Source organism: Mesoplodon densirostris, chromosome 7 (assembly GCF_025265405.1).
Source record: "Mesoplodon densirostris isolate mMesDen1 chromosome 7, mMesDen1 primary haplotype, whole genome shotgun sequence".
Lineage (NCBI taxonomy): Eukaryota > Metazoa > Chordata > Mammalia > Artiodactyla > Ziphiidae > Mesoplodon > Mesoplodon densirostris.
The window spans coordinates 111,009,525-111,026,964 of record NC_082667.1 but is presented as its reverse complement, the minus strand read 5'-3'; the positions used below and the strand labels follow the sequence as shown (position 1 = coordinate 111,026,964).

The window sequence follows — 17,440 nt, the reverse complement described above, 5'->3', positions numbered from 1 at the left end:
AAGCTCTTGATGAAGCCAGAGGGACTGCAGGTGCACAGCCGGAGGGGCTGCAGGGTCCTGAGCATCGCCCTGGCAACCATGGCAGGGAGAGCAGGAGGGCACACAGCCCAGGTGCCTGCTGAGGGACAAGGTCGGGAAGCAGCGGGGCTCTGGCTGCAGCAGCTCTGCTTGGCAGAGAAGAGGTGGAAAGACAGAGAGGGCCCCGGGGAGAGGCCAAGCGGAGGAGGACCAGAGGGAGGCAGAAGCAGGCACCTCGGCCCTACCCCTAAGGTTGGTCCAGCCCACCCATGGGACCTGATACATAGAGCACCTGCAGGTGACAGCGCCCCAGAAGCCAGCCCTGGGACCGAGGCAGGAGACCTCCACTGCACACTGTGGGGGAAGGGATCTGCTGAAGCTGGGGGCAAGACTGGGGGTCAGGCTGTAGGCGGTGTCAGGAGGTGGGAGAAACCAGCAAGGATGCTTTGTTTTGGAGAATCTTGGAAATCGCCCATGTCTCTGGGGTTCGGTGTCTTCAGAGATCATCACTGTGTCAAGTAGTCTCTCCCATTGTTCTTATAAACCACCGAGCCCTGCAGAAAGTTCTGTATGTCAACTACATTTTCCCAGGCTGCCTTTCACTTTGAAGTGTCACAAAAATCTGTTTTTTAGATCATGTGTCACAGTTTTTCTTTTGGCAAATGATGGTCATCGTGACCCAAACTCTTACCACCCTGGGCCCAGGAATCATGTAGGAAATCAAGTGTGGTTTAATTAGAGGGATTCCGGCACTTTTGCTTAGAAAGCACACATGCCCTTGTTGAATACAATCCCATTGCAGGGCGTAGGTGCCGCCCTCCAGGCCCTTACGATCTAATGCAGTTTGTTAAAACTCACCAAAATTGGAAAGGCTAGAAGTTGGATTTATGGTCCTGTAGAGGGAGGCTGGGTATTTCTGCGGGAGAGTGGGTGTCTGGTGGGGTGGGAAGGAGGTTGCTGAGAAGGCAGGAATAAGACCCTGGCAGGAACTTCCGGGCGGGGCAAGTGGGAGGTGGGAGACGAGGTGAAGGAAGTGCGGCCTGGGGTGCTGAGAAGTAGCTTTCTCAGGCCCCCCCACCGTGTCCTAGTCAAGCCTGTGACACCCTCTTCTTTCTGCCCCGCAACCTGTCTGCAGTTTTCAGGGAACCCTACACCGTTCGGGTGGAGGATCAAAGGTCGATGCGTGGAAGCGTGGCCGTCTTCAAGTGCCTCATCCCCTCTTCAGTGCAGGAATACGTTAGCGTTGTGTCCTGGGAGAAAGACACAGTCGCCATCATCCCAGGTAAGAGAGGACCGCGGGGCCTCATAGGCAGGGATGCTGGGGGGTGGGGGGCAGAAAATCAGCGGTACTGAGTTGGTGGTTGAGCTCACCCAGCTCTTGAGGTTGGTCCTGGCAAGTGGCTTTTTATTGTTCTGGTGATGTTTTGGCAAAAATGCATCTTTGGTTTCGGCTTGGTGCGTCTCCGTGTGGGTGGTGAAAACCCATGTGCCAGCAGCCTCTGCGGCGTGTGTGAAGGTCCCATCAGACACAGGGCGGTCGTGCTCCCCCAAAGGAGTGGGTCACTGTCTTTCCTGGCCACCGGCTATTTGATTGCCCTTGGCCTTAGGGATGGGAGGCAAGGCTGGAAGGACCTTATCTGTGAAAGACTGTGGGGAGAGGAGCGATAAGAGGCTGGTGTGTGGTCCTTGTTCCTGGGCTTCTTGGAGGACCCGACTTGAGTGAGCATGCGCGTGGGACTTTTATTTCATGAGCTGCCTAGATGCTCCATCAGAATTCTAGCCGGCCTCACGCTAGAGGTGCCAGGTGTTGCAAAAACAGGTTAATACCATGTTGTAGGGTCACCTTGTTAGAGCTGCCGTGATTGCAGGCACTTCATTGCTGGTTCCTATGCAGGGTTGTCCCTTCAACAGGAAAACAGGTCTGGAAATCTCAAGAGAGGACCTCAGATCCTCAAAATACCTCCAGGCCTCCAGTTACAAAACTGTGGGGTTTTCCCATCACTGCAGCATTTCTCCCTGCATCCCTGCACGTTGCAGCAGTGCTGGCACTTTTTCTTCCTTTCTCCATCAAGGACCTTGGTTTTCCTTTCTGTAAAATGGAGGCACTTGACCAGGTGCTCCCTGAGTGCCCCCCAGCATTGATGGCCCATTGCTGGGCATATGAAATGGTTCTAGTTGCTCAAGGTCTTCAGGTTAGTTGGAGAAGACAAACTTCTATGCATGAAACCTATAAAGCTGGGATTCTTCATCCTGCTACACAATTGAACCCCTGGGGAGCTCTTTGAAAAACACCAGTGCTTGGGCCCAACCTCAAATCAGCATCTTGAGCAGTAGAACCTGGGCACTAGCTGTTTTAAATCTCCTTGAGTGGTTCCAAGGTAGAGCTATAGGTGACTAACCAATGCTTCAGCACCTTGACAGCCAACGTGGCAGGATACTCTTTTTGAGACATTAATTTGTGTTTTGCTCCTGGAACTTTTTCCTTCTCTCAGTCCCAAGCCGATGGCCAGGCCATGATATTTCCTGGTCTCAGAGCTTGTAGTTGGACAGGAATCAGAAGCTACTTGAAGACACCTGGTCTTCCTGCCCTTTGTGAGCAAACAGGAAAGGTTAAGAATGGGTGTTCTGGCCGGGGAGGAGAGCCTCTGAGGGCGGTGGACAGACAGAAGACAATCGGATGCCAGAGGCAGGGTGGTGCTGTGGGCAGCTGAGGGGGTGTGGCGGGAGGAAGCGGTCGGACCTCAGAGGGGTGGCTGTGTGTGGCTCCCTGGGGTCTGGGACGGAGGCCTGGGTTCTTGTGTCCAAATGAGGCAGGAGGTGCACAGCCCAAGACCCAGAGTGATCATGCAGGCAGGGACAACAGGCTGGTGAGGACCAGAGAGACCTTGGGCCTTGGCATGTCCTTGGGGAATGCGCCAACAATGATGGGGACTGAACGTGCTGTCTCTCCAACAGAGTCAGATGGAAGGTGATGTAAGGAACATAAAGACATGTGATATTTCTTATACGCCTGAGTTTATGGACCAAGAGTTATACTCATTAAAATATCAATAATAAATTTTTGAGTGTTTCCTCTATGCCAGGCACTGGGCTAAGAAACTTTCATACGTGACCTCATTTTATCTTCACAAAAAGTCCATAAGTGTATTTTTTTCCCCTTCCACTTTACTGAAGAGGAAACTGAGGCTCAAAAAAGTAAAGGGACTTCTGGGTCACACGTGTTATCACACAGAGGGCAGGGCTGGACCCAGGTCTGTTCTTTCTGCCTCTGCCCTGAACTCCCGCACAGGACCACCTCCCAGGACCTGCACGATTGTATCCTATGAAGTGTCACTCTGAGTACAAGGGAGGCTGTGTGCTCTAGGCAAGGAGAGCCTTGGCCTCAGGAAAGCGAAAAAGTCAGTGCTGGTTTGTAGGGAAGAACTAAGTCAAGTGTAGTGATTACAAGCCCAGAATCTAGGAACAGACTGCCTGGGCTTGAAACTCACTCCTCTGGGCAAGTCTTTTACCTCCTTGGTGCCTCAGTTTCCCCAGTGATAATAAAATAGGGGTGATGATTGGCCTACTTCATTGGATTCAAGTAAAAATGAAACGAGTTCATATATGTCAAATGTTTCAAACACTGCCTGCCACACACTGAGGATGGACTGGAGCTGTGATGATGATTCTTGGGGGGGGGTTGAGAGCGTTCTCCTCTCTGTATTGCCGATTCCTGTTTAGGCGTATGTATTTCTGTGTAACAGAGTCAGTGTCCCCCACTAGACTGAGTTTCCCAAGGGTGGGACCTGGTTTGTTTTAGGGCACACATCCCTAGGCTCCTGACACACCGCCTTGCACCCCCAGGACAAAGGCTCACCAAATGTTCAGTGGGTGCGTGAGGGATGATCAGGAGAGTTCTGAAAGAATATGGGAGACATTGGGATAAGGCTGGGTGCAGTGGGCATGGGGTAGTTAGAAGCTCAGCTCAGACAGGAAAGACAAAGATTAACCTGGCTTCTGTGTGGAGGCAGTGAGCTTCCCCCAGACTCACTGTAGTTGGTGCTTCAGGGCTGTCTTTGATGTCAAGCCTGGACTGGTGGCCCCAAAGGACATAATTATCAGGGAAGTGGGCTGGATGCTACTCCGCAGGGCTCTGTTACACGTTGGTTCTGTAGAAGCTCTTCCTTTCCTTTAGCCTTGGAGAATTTTCCTCCCCTGCCCAGCCCTCCAGCCCCATCCAAAAATCATTCTAGATCCCTCTACAGCTACGTTTTAGATCCAGGGATGGACTTTCTAAAGCACATGAATCCAACTAACACCCTCCCGGAGGAATTCATGAGAACCAGAGGGAGTGGAGTTTTGCATCCTCCAGGCTCTAAAGATGAAGGGCCAGAACGTGGGCCCACCTGCTCCAGGCTTTAACGTTGGAAGATGCAAATTGTTTATTGATTTTTTTCATAAAAATAGGATTCTCTGCTCTCCATACCACACTGCCCTGTGTGTGTGTGTGCGTGTGTGTTTTGGCTGGGATGTTGGATGGCAGCTTCTCGCGGTGGGGGGAGATTTAATGCTGAGGTCACCTTGAGGTTCAGGAAGCACTTGGGAGCCTGAGTGACTTCCCTCTGACTCTTCAGCTTCTGGAGTGGGGAGAACAGGGTTGACTTTGATCTCTGGGCCGGCTGGGCTCAGATCCTCCGCCAACCATGGGGCCAGCGGGAGCAGGCGCGAGAGAGCAGGAGGACGAACGGAGGCTGACGTGGCCCAATCAGGGCCCGGGAGACAACTCCTTGGGGAGGGTGGGTGCCCTGGGAGGAGGGGCCCGATGGGGTGGCTGCAGCCCTCTGTGAATGGTCTGCCTCTCTGAGGGGGTGTGGAAGGACTTAGAGGCTCGGGGCCTAAGCAAGCTCCGTGAGTTGGGTATTGGCTCACGGGTTGGCCTTCCCAGCTGTCCACATTGGGAGGGCAGGCAAGCCACCGCTGAAACTCCGAGCCGCTTTTGGGCTGTGCTTTTCGCAGGGTAGGTAGAGGCTGGAGAGACAGCCCAGAGTGCTACCTTTCTCAGAGCCACCTACTGCCTGCCCCCCAAGCTGATCAACTTCCCCCCGTCGGGCTATTCAGAGATGTGTGTGTAAAAGCACAGAGCCTCTCACCTATGAGCTGACAGACCCCTACCCCTTACTTCTCTCCCGGGAGACCTGGTCTGGAAGTAAACTGGCTCTCCAGAGCGAGTGGGATGGGGGGGGGGCGGTAATAGGGCAAAGGGCTGTGCATAGACATAAATTAAAATTAAGGCCTCCAGTGAAGCCAGGATGTGGTTTAATTTCCCATCTGCATGATCACCATTACAATGCATGTTATTGGATATAAAGATAAATCCGGCCCTGTTCCTAATAGCTTTTAATTTCCACCAGACCTGATTATATTGATGCAGGCTCCTTGTGGGAATTTCCCAGCATGCTCTTCCCCAGCATCCTGACTGGCTGTCTGGGCCCCAGCGGGGAGTTCTGGACACTGCTCAGATGCGGGCCAGATGTATCTGCCGGTGCTGTGGAAGACAAGCCTAGAGCAGCTCCCTTGTCTAAGTGGATGGGGCTCTTGACTGCTGGGTTGTCATCCTGCCTTGGCCAGGTTGGGAGTGCACTGGGGACACTCTGTGTTGGGGAGGGGAGAAGCAGGAGCAAGGAGAAACTGGCCAGAGGGGTCCTTTCAGAAAAGTGGGCAGTGCTCCCGGACCATAGGTGGCAAGGCAGTGAGCCCGCCACCCCTCACCCACCTCCCTAATTGTCCCAGGGTTCCAAATTGCTCATGGGTCTTCGTGCCTCTTTGCATTTGGTCTTGCGTCTCCTCTGCCTGGTGTGCACTGATCCCCTCTTCTCCTTCTTGATACTGTACTCCTCTTTTGTCCTTTAAACTTGGTTCACGTGTGTCCCCTTCCACGAAGTTTTACATAAGCCTGCAGCAGACCTATCCGTCCTCTGGTTCCATTCCTGGAGCACTTACTTCACTGTGTCTCACATTAGAGCTGTTGTTTCTGTCTGTCTGCTGCAGGAGGGTGTGCAACTCCATCTTTTGCATCTCTTCATCCCCAGGGCCCTCATAGCACCTTTTATAATAATAATAACAAGATTAATGATAATATTTATCATGTACTGAGACCTCTTTTGTGTTAGGCATTCTACATATATTATCTCCAATCCTCACAATAACCTTTTAAGATAGTTTTTTGTTTGTTTGTTTGTTTTTCCAGTTTTTATAAATGAGGACAGTGAGGCCCAGGGAAATTAAGCAGATTAGCCAAGACCACACAGCTAGTAAGTGGCTTGGGTTTGAGCTGGGGTCCTCCAGCTTGCACTATTCCCCGCTGCCTCTCCAGAGCAGGCTCCTTATTAGGAATGGACTATTCCAGCATCGGAGGAGGGCCTGTCCCTGTCTCCTGCACTTGCTTGGGGACAGAAACATGCCACCAGCCCTTGCCCTAACCTCTGGCTCTGTGTGCCTTGACCAGAGGCTTTGGCTTTTCTGAAGGTCAACAGCTCTCCAGCTGAAAGATCGGTGAGCAGTCATTCTAACAAGGAGATTTTATTGGGCACTGGCTCTGTCTTGGGCCCAGTGGGAGACACAGAGGTGGTCTGATCTGGGAATTTAGGATTCCGTTCATGTTGTCAGCTCTGATGGGCAAGGATGATAATTCCAGCACAGTAAGCGATCACATATGATCTTGGTTTGCTTTGGAACGCAGGGTCAACATATTAATTGCATTTTGCTCCAGCTGATATTAAAGCTACTTTGATCCCATGAGTCTCCACCAACTTGGACAGGGGATGGCACAGATGAGAGAGAACCCAGGTGGTGCTCAGAAACCAGCTGGACACGTGTAGGCTACAGATGAATGGAGTCACTGATTGTCAGAGCTAGAAGGGCCTTGGAGGTCATGTGGTCCAGCCTCTTCATTTACTGATAAAGAAACTCAGGCCCAGACCAATGCCCTCTTATGCCCCTTCCCCCTTCTCTCCTGCTCATTCTCAGGGCACAGTATCTTAACGACTCATGGGGTGCTTTTTTTTTTTTTTAAACTACTGGATGTCTTTCCTTCTTTGTTTAAAACCTCCCCATCTTTTAAAGTCTGGTTCAAATACCACCTTTTTTCCCCCATGATGTCTTTCCCAATTTCTGCTAAGAATGGATTTAAACATCACCCAGATTAATCTCCTTCCAGGGGATCCTTTTCTGAACTCCCTCCAAAGTTTATCAGTTCCTTGCTGAAGACACTAATCGTATTTTGTCCTGTAATATTTTAAAATCTGTGTTCTTCCCACTATGAGAATGTCTAATCATCAAGAGCAGGAACTGTATTTCATTCAGACCCCTTTCCCCTCCAGTGCTCAGAAAAGATGATTAATGATGGTGATGAAATGACAGTCTCTTTTGCCCCTGCTGGACTGCCCTGTGGCAGGCAGGAAGGAAGACTGCCTAAGGTCACGTGGAAAATTGGTGGCATTGCAAGATCTAGACTTGGTGGTCCTTGGTCTCCATTACACCGAGCTGCTTCAGAGCTACCTTGACAGAGACCACTTCTGTGTATTCCTCCTGTGACACTTTGTTGTTTAGATGCAAAATTGGGGATCTCAGCTCTTGACTACTTAGGGGCATGGAGAAAATGGGCTGGGATGGTCAGTGTGCTCATATGAAATAAATGATGTGCTCAAGGCAATTTAACAAATAGGTGCTAGGCAGAGTCTCATGCCTTGCAGAGGAATTAAACTTGACTGTGACCTGTTTCTTCCCTTCAGCAGCTCCTATCTAGGGGTTATAGTATCCTCCCAAGAAGAGATTCCCCAGGAGGCTGGTATTCTTTCTGATGATGGCAGCCCAGCAAGGCTCAGGAAGGGGAGGGGGGCCTTGGAGCAGAAATAGCACGTTGAGTGAGGTGCCAGCATGGGGAAAGGCAGGCAGGAAAGGGGAGGATGGAGTGACCTGGCTGGAGGGTAAGTAGAAGTGGTGAGAGAGAAGTCTGGAAAGGATGCCAGGACATTTAATTCATAAAGGTTCTATCTAGTTCTAGAAAAAAAAAAAAGAGGCAACCTGATAATAATGACTAATGATCATGGAGCACTTACTAAGTTGCCAGGCTCTGTTCTAAGCATTTTACGTGTGTAGCTCATTTAACCTTCACAGCAATCTGAAGTTCAGGGGATAATCATTCCCCATATTAGACATGAACAAACTGAGGCACAAAGAAGCTAAGTGAATTGCCTAAAGTTATTAAGCAGTAGAGCTGCCATTTAAACTTTTGCATCCAGACTCCATTATTTGTACTCCTGAGCTCTGTACTATGTTGTCTCATAAAAAATCAATATACAGAATATATATATATATATATATTTTTTAAACTGCTGAAAATCAACAGGAAAAAGACAACACAATAAAAAATTGGGTGACATATGAGCAGACAGTTTACAGAAGAGGTAGCAGTGGGGGGTGTAGCAGAAAGAAGTTGGGCTGTGGAGTCTGCTGGTCCTAACTGGTGACCTTGAGCAAGTTACTTTCAAAGCCTCGTTCTTTTTCACCTATGAAATGGGGACAATGAAACCTACTGCACATAGAATCCTGTAGATGAAAGTTAGGCCTCTGGGGAGACTTGAATTCTCAGATGGAGAAAGAATGGACTAAACTCAGCAGGGAAATTGCCCACCCAGCTTCATGCCATGGTCCAACCCTGGGCCGTGCTCCCCTGTCTGGGCACGGGGCTAGAGGCAGGACACGGGTCAGCCAGGGACGCAGCCTCCCAGAGGAGTGGTCGTAGTGGAATCACAGAATGGAGAATGGCTTCCCCTAGACATGATCTTGAGAAAGCCATAAAGTAGCTGGGGTCAGACCTATGACCACTGTGGTGTTTTTAACTCATATAGGCCATGATGATATCTGGGCAGAAACAAAACGACTGTAGTATTGTTAATCTCTGTATTCACGTGTGCCTTGCATGGTACCTGATCAGAATTATGTTGAGGAAGGAACGACAGGGTGTGGTTCGGTACCAACACAGCAAAGATCGATGCTACAAACCACCTGGGCCTCATCAGCTCAGTCTCAAACCCTGGTCCAATAATAACACTATGCAGTTGATAAGGTGCTTCTAGGTGATCTCGTTGGCTCCTCACAGGAACCCCCATTCCCTTCCGCATTTTACAGATGAGGAAACCGAGGACACAGTGAGGTTCAAGGGCTTGCACATTTAGAAGAAAAGTCAAAAAAAGAGCAGATAAATACGTAGTAAGACATACGTGTATGCAGGGCCCTGTGACGGGCACCTGGATGTCATCCCATTGAATTCTTCTCAACCCTGTGAGGGGGGCGTGCTACCCCCATCCTTAGGTGTAAAGAAGTGAGATTCAGGGAGGCCAAGCAATTTGCTCCAGGGCACACAGCTTCTCAGGGGCAGAGCCTGTGCTTGGACACAGGGCTTCTGTCCCTAAAACCCAAGCTCTTTCTTTGTAACGTACTTTAGTGACTCCGGCATGAGGGCTGTCCCAGGTACTCATGACCATGACTATTTCTCTCATCGAGGCAGTTGTAGAGAGGAAAAGGCAGCTGGCCCTTAGTGTTGCTGGTGGTATTTGCTTATTGTTTGCTTTGATGGGGAAGGGAGCCTCGTCTTCCTCCTCGGAGGGCAGAGAGAAAACTCCCACCTTCTAATGCCTCAGCACATGCTTTGCAGGTTAGAGATTACAAGGAAGCATTCAGAAACAGCAAAGGAATTCTCTCCTAAGTCAGATGGCCTAAATTGAAATGATAATCATAGTGATAATAATAGTAAGAAAATAAGTGATCGGTTATTGAGCTCTTATGTGGTAAGTGCTTTTCACAAGTCATTTCATTTCATCTTCATAAGTGCGCTACGTACTAGGTGGTATTATTATCTCCATTTTGCAGAAGAAGAGCCTGAGGCAGAAAAGCTGGTCACCTGCCCAAGGCCATGTGGTGTGGCAGGATCTGAGCCCAGGGCGGTTTGATTTCAGCTCTTAGACGTGACCTGGGCCACCTCGCAGCTGTGCCCTGATGCCTGTGTCATCTTTTACTTATATAGTGCTTTCCGGTTTATAAAGCAGGTTCACAGGCAGCATCTTATTGAACCCTTCCAACCCCATCTGAGGGGGACACATTCTTAACTTCACTTAATAGGCAGGGAAACCAAGGCTTGGGGGAGCTGAAGGGCCCTCCCAAGTTTACACAGCCAGGGAGGTGGGTACCAGATCTCCGGTTTGATGCTTGCGTCCAGGAGCTCTTGAGGCCCCACCTGGAGCACGTGCCTACAGCTCCTCAGCACCCCTGCCAGTCTCCCGGTGGGCGGCTGCTCTGCATTTGCTTGCCAGTTGGTTGGTTCCAGAACTATCAGCCACGGCTCCTCAGTCAAGCAGAAATGTCTGTGTTCACAGGTGCCTCTGGAGGTGTATCTATGTGTCATGTTTTGCTTTTCCATTTAGTTCATGGCAGGTACTGCATTTCCAGAGCATCCACTGGGTGAATTTCAGGAGATTTAAGACAATTGCAGGTGAACACTCTGCCCTGAGATCACACCGTGGCAGTGGACACAGACCAAGCGGCATTGTTTTGTAAAGTTGGCACCTCTGTAAGTTACCCTGATATCAGAGCAGAATTCTTTATAGAAGGTTATCCTACACATAAATCATCATTAGACTACCTCATTTTTGTTTAATGCCTACCTAACTGTGCTGTAGTCTAAAAATGTATGTTTAGTGAAGTCAAGGGTTGCAGGGAAATTATAGGGTTTTCAAAAACCCATTTGCTTTGCTGGTGCTCACATCAGAATCAATCTTGCCTTTAGTTCTCAATCTCATTACAAACATGCAGTATTGCTTGCCGGATTCTGGCATTTAATGTAGGGTAGCGTTTATTCAGAAGAAGCCAACGGTGCTTACAGAGTGGTAGGGCTATGTATAGATGGCACTTCCTGCCAAGCCTGTGATTTTGAACTCTGTTGCGTATCAGTGAGACTTCGCCGCAAAAGCTGGAACCATGTGGGACCCGGCAGAGCAGAGGCCAGAACTGGATGGAGGTGGTGTTGGGAGGGGAGCTGATATTCATCACGCCACAAGCCTCACTGTGCCAGCACATAGTAGGTGCTCAGACAATGACTGTTGAGTACCTGGAGGAATGTTTAACCAGGAGGGTGACTGACCCTTGGATTAGGTTGTAAATGAGATGGATTTAAATGAAGGGAAGGATGTGGTTCTGTGGCTGCTGGAATAAAGCCTTCATTTGCTCCTGCGATGCCCCACATCAGCAGGACCTACTTGGTGGAGGGAAGCTGTGTAGCAAAGCTGGAAGGGTGTGGGCTCTGGCCTCAGAGATACTTGGGCTCAAATCCCGTCTTGCTCCTTCCTTGCCATGTGACCTTAGTTAAGTCCTTTAACCTCTCTGAGCTTCAGTTTCCTCACATGAGAGGAATAGAAATGATGTACTTTTTCTCTACAGGGAAAACATTTTTTACACATAGTTTATATTTTTCTATATAGATCTACTTTCTACATATAGATTCATTCTCTATCTGTAGGTTTTCAATTTTTCCTAGTTCTGAGCAGACACATGATAAACTGCCCAGGATTAGTCATCTTCTTCTTGAGACCTGGAAGATCTCTCTGTGAGGAGTGAGATTCCAGGGGTGGGCATCCAGGAGTGAGCATCCAAGTGTGGGCATCCAGGGGTGTGTATATAGGCATGAGTATATAGAAGTGAGCATCACCTCGTCTGTCTGTGAAAGTAAGCATCCAGGGGTGAGTATATAGGAGTGAGCATCCAGGTGTGAGTATATAGGGCTGAGCATCCAGGAATAAATATACAGGGGGATGGGCTTGGCTCTCATTACCCTGGAGGTCACTTGGCCTTCAGGGTGAAGGGCACAGGTTAGGAAAGCTAGGAGACAACTCTCATACTGGGTCAGAGGCAGGGTAAGTCCTTCGTGTTATCCTGCATGGCTGAAGCCCATTTCCTAACATTATAATCTTGGCTTTTGTAGTCTACCTGTCATCTTGCTGTGTGCAGAATTCTCAGGAGTTTAGGCATGTGTCTTTTGGGGCTGCCGAGCCTGCCTTTTGCAGTGGAATGCAAAGCCAGTTGGAACCAGGAACCGCCCTCTGCCTTCCAGTACAGAGGGCAGTGGGGCTCAAAGGCTTCCTGGAAACTGGGAGTGTTTTCCTCTCACACATGGAGACTCCCCCGCCCCCCTCCATTTCAGGGTCAGAGCATACCTTTAGGGACCTGGAATCTGCCAGAATCTGGACCGTCAGCTGGGAAGCAGATGACAGAGTGGGAGACAGAAGCCTATGACAGTGAGTGGCATTGGGCAGCCAGGCATCGGATGACCTTTGTCCTCTGTGTGGTGGTCCGGTGGGCTCTTGGACTTTGTGAAGCAAAGGAATCCTTTCTGAGAGCACATGGTAGGGGTGCCTCTTCACTGACCTTCAGAATGGGACACAGAAAAGGAAAGGGCTTTTATCTAGAATATTCCAGAGCCTGCTGTTCCTGACATAGGCTGAGGCAAGCAGTTGTGCGAAGCCCGATGGGTTACAGGAAGAGACACAGACTCCATCAGGCTGTTCCTGGCAATGCCATGTCTTAGGTTGACTTCATCCCCTGAATCTCTCTAGATGGCTGTGTTGGCATGAGCAACAGTCAGTTGGTTGAATTTTCAGTTCATTATTTAATCTAGCAAATGTTTTTTGAGCACTTCCTGTGTGCAGATGCTGTGTTATTAGACAGTGATTCCCAAGGGTCTTTGCTTGAGGATCTCAAGGGATTTGGAGAAGTTCCTCTTCCTGCACACCAAAGAAAATCATTTTAATTATAATACATATGTGCGTATGTATATGAATAACGTGCATGGTGTAACTTGTACATATTGACGACACAAACATGTATACTCACCCTCACCCTTCTTTGCCTGTGGAGAAGGGTGAGAGATTCACCTAGAATCTAGACCCTCAGAAACACCCCAGAGTGGAGACTGGGGCAGACACCTTGGCCTCTGTCCATGGGAAAGAGCATAGCTACGGGAGCATCTAGGTCAGAAGTGTGTCTGGGTGAGTGTTCAGGTCTGGGCCTTTTCTCCTGAGCAAAGAGGACAACTTCTCGTTCCCTCTTCGTTTTCTGGGTCGGAATGTGGGTGGCCCACGTGTTATGAATTTCATGGACAGTTTTGGATGGATCACTATTTAGTGAGGCCTATTTGGTTCAAAAAGGGTAAACAGAAGCATGGAGGATGTGGGGAATGATCTGCTTATCTTCAGGGGACTTGCTGTCTGACAGGTAGGATGAATTTGGGACACAGGTGACCCCAACATGGGGCAGAGTGTGGTGAGGAAACACACAGCCTCTCGGGGCTCAGAGGCAGGAGCCCCGTCTTCTATGATGAGCATAGACACTGTGTAAGGTAGCATTTCCCATGGGCCCTAGAGGATGGATGTTTTGGCAGGCGGGGCTCCTGCAGGGGAGACTGTTCTAGACCTGTCAGCTCACAACTTTAGAACCACCTGGGGAGCTTTTTAAAAAAAACACCAATGGCCAGACCCCACCCCAAACAATTAAGTAAGGATCCCTGGGGGAAGACCCAGGCACCTGTATTTGTGAAAGCCCCCTGGGTGCATCTGGTGAGCCACTGGGTTGCAAAACCCTGTTCAGTGTACAGGAGGCCACGGGGGTGAAACCTGGGAGCACTGAGAACAAAGGCTGAGCTCCTGGGGGAGAAAAGCCAGGTTTGGCTGCAGCTCGGGATCCATCTAAGGGTGGGGTGTGGTTGAAGCTGCATTGAGTGCGTGTAATTGAAGGGCAGTAGGGAGCCACTGAAGATTTTGAGTAAGGAGTGTTCTGGAAGGACTTTTGGGAGTTGGTCTTCAGTGATTAAGGATGTTCCCAGAAACATGGCGATCATCCCTGCTCAGCCTCCTGGAACCCAAGTCAACCCTTGGATTTCCTAAGCAGGATCACTGGGCCTCCTTCAGGCCGGTGGGCTTCAGGCAACCTCTGTCCTGCACCCCACACTCCCTCTTTTTCTCCTGTCTCCAGGGGGCTGTCCCATAAGCCAGGGCACTGGCAAGGTGAACACAGGAGCTTGCCAGCGAGGCCTGTGGGAAGAAAGGCCCCACAGCGTCACGCAGTTTAAGCAGTATGGGGACCTAAGGCAAGCTCGACAGTCTCTTTATAATATTAGTGAGCAGATCTGTATTGTGCTTGTAGAGTTTACAGGGCACTTTGACTCTTGTAACAATTCGGTGTGAAACAGTTATCCCCATTTACAGATGGGCAAACAGAGTCTCAGAGAGGTTCAGTGACCTTACTCTGCTGCCTCTCTAATTTCCCTTCTACTTGAGAGAAGAAAACCTTCGGAACAGAAGTAGGGAGCACTGCGGGCCAGCATTTATTCAGCCACTGGACTGACTCTATGCCAGACACTGTCACAGCTGTGACCTCATGTTTTAAAGACAGAATATCTTTTCTGTTTCCTCACGGTCTGTGGCCCATGAAGAATGGGAAAATACTTGGCTCCACCAGCAGTTAGATGACTAGATAAATAAAACCATGTGACCACTATTCCAGGTCTATTTCAGGAGTGTACCTCATCAAGACCCTTCTGTGTTGTTTGATCTCATTTTATTCTTGTGACAGGTGGTGTCAGCCCTGCTTTCAAATGAGGAAACTGAGGCTCAGAGAAATACCTTTCTCTGGCCAGGTAGCAGAGTCAGAGTGGCAGGGGAAGCCACGCTGTGCAGAGTGCATTGACGCTGCAATGACTTGTTTTATGGAACTGGGGGAGGGGGAGGTAATAATAAAACACATAGTACGTGCCTTGCCACTATGGAGAACAGTATGGAGGTTCCTTAAAAAACTAAAAATAAAGATACCATATGATCCAGCAATCCCACTCCTGTGCATGTATCCAGACAAAACTCTAATTCAAAAAGGTAAATGCACCCCAATGATTGTAGCAGCCCTATTCACAATAGCCAAAACATGGAAACAACCCAAATGCCCGTCAAGAGAGGACTGGTTTAAGACGAATGTGTGTGTATTACACACACACACACACACACACACACACACAAAATGGAATTACTCAGCCATAAAAAAAGAATGAAATAATGCCATTTGCAGCAACATGGATGGACCTAGATATTATCATATTAAATGGAGTAAGTCCAACAGAGAAAGACAAATATTATATTATATCATTTTTATGTGGAATCTAAAAAATAATGCAAATGAATCTATATACAAAACAGAAATAGACTCACAGACATAGAAAACGAGCTTAAGGTTACTGAAGGGAGGATAAATTGGGAGTATGGGATTAACAGACACCAACTACTAAACATCAAGTAGATAAGCAACAAGGATCTACTGTATAACATAGGGAACAATATTCAACATCTTGTAATAACCTATGATGGAAAATAATCTGAAAAAATATATATATAGAAATGAATCACTTTTCTGTACACCTGAAACTAATACAATATTGTAAATCAACTATACTTCAATTTAAAAAAACCACATAGCATCTGCCATGTGCCAGGCACTATTCAAATTGCGTTATACAAACTAACTTGTTTAGTCCTCCCAATATCATGATAAGGTAGGTAGAATTATCATCCCCATTTTAAAGGTGAAGGAAATGAGGAACATAGAGGTGAGGTAACTCACCTAAGGCCATGCAGCTAGTAAGAAGTAGAGTGGGGACTCCATTCCAAGCCATCAGGCACCAGAGCCCATGCTTCATCTCTTGACCATGGCAGCTGGGTCTCCTGGTTTCCTGTTCCAGGCTGTTCCACTGGACTGGGTCAGGAGGAGGAAGGGAAAACAGAAAAGGCAGGCTTCAATCTGGGGGCTGGGTATGCAGATCCCAGACGGCCTCATCTGGAGGGGGCGTGTCCAGGTGTGAGACCCCACTCTGGAGGCTGGGTGTCCAGGTGTGACCCCTTTGGGCATCATTCTGGTCTCTGCCTCTTCCCTCCCCCTTTGGATCATTTGTCTAATAGTCACCAGCTCCCCCAGAGCCTGGTAAGGATCAGGCTAGAAAGGTGGGGAGGGGGCCTGGGGTTTCCTGTTCCAGCTGTCTCACAAAATGGTTTTATGCCCTTTCTCTGGATGTCAGTTTCCTCATATGTAAGTGAAAGGGCTGAAACGGATGATCCATAGACCCCTTCAGTTTAACAAATCCTCCTGAGCTCCACGTGCCCTCCATCATGCTGGACACTGGGGACATGGTGACAGGTCTGTGTCCTGCTGGGGAGACACACATGTTAAGAAAAGAGCTCCAGCAGGTATAATCCTTAAAGAAACTCTTGCACAGGTGCAAGACAGGAATTGTCATGGCAGCAGTGTTTGTGATAGCAAAAGAACAGAAACCAATATGGATAAATTAAATCTGTTACATTCCTACAATGAAATACTATACTGCAGAGGAAATGCATGAACCAGAGCTTTACAAATCAACCTGGACATGTCACTGAAACATGTTGAATGGAAAAAGCACATTGCCGAAGGGTGCGTACATTACGGTACCATTTGCATAAAGTTTGAAAACATGCAGAACAGTATACTGTATCGTTTCTGGATACATACATATGTAGCAAAAGTATCAAAACATACAAGAGAATGATAAACACCATATTTAGGGTAGTGCTTATGTCTGAGGAAGGAGACAGTGGGCTCATGGAGGGCAATATAACTGTTTTCAGAATGTCTTATTTTTTTAAATGTTTCTTCTAAAACAGATCAGAAGAAAATACAGTCAAAGTAAACATGGATATTTTCATACTATTTTTTTCCTTTTTCTATAGGCATGCTATATTTCATTAGAAAAGTACCCATATCCATACCATATGCAAAATGCCAGGAGAGAGGTGAGATCGCAGGCTAGGTCCCTCTGTGACATTCTAGGGCTGGGGGACTGAGCGGAGAGAGGAGGTTGGAGGCGAAAGTAAGATTTGGGGGCTGATCCTCGGGGGGGGAGCGTCTGTGGTCGTGGGGCCGGGGAGGGGCGAGTGCACAGCGTGCATCTCAGCTGTGCCCTAATTCCTGCCCCCTCTGCCAGGGCCACCTCGGGCAGGCTTGGTGCTCAGCAGCTATTAAATAACACAAGTGAAAATAGTGGAAATATAAGAGGAGGAGAGGTGTATCTGCCTCGGGATCCCACTGTCATCTGTTTCCCAGTTTAATGAGAGTTTGAAGACCCAGCATGAGGCCACTAAAAATTAAGAATATGAGGAGTATTCATAGGGCTACGAGGCCCCTTTGCTCTGTGGTTTCCGAAGCTGGGAACCAAGGAGCATCCTGACAGCCATCCACCTGTCCTTCTGCCCTGAGGGGCAGTCAGTCAGTGTCAGAGGCCAGCTGGATAGGGACAGGTGACTGGGGGGTGGGGGGAGAT

The 17,440-nt window shown here is 48.8% G+C and overlaps 1 protein-coding gene across 1 annotated transcript in view; it reads left to right on the top strand.

Moving 5' to 3' along the window:
- The window catches only part of DSCAML1 (DS cell adhesion molecule like 1), a 342,119-nt gene that overhangs the window by 18,594 nt on the left and 306,085 nt on the right, over nucleotides 1–17,440 (top strand). Inside the window, exon 3 of the mRNA XM_060103740.1 lies at nucleotides 1,154–1,300. Within this exon, the coding sequence (XP_059959723.1) occupies nucleotides 1,154–1,300 (147 nt within the window). The remainder of the gene's footprint in view (nucleotides 1–1,153; nucleotides 1,301–17,440) is intronic.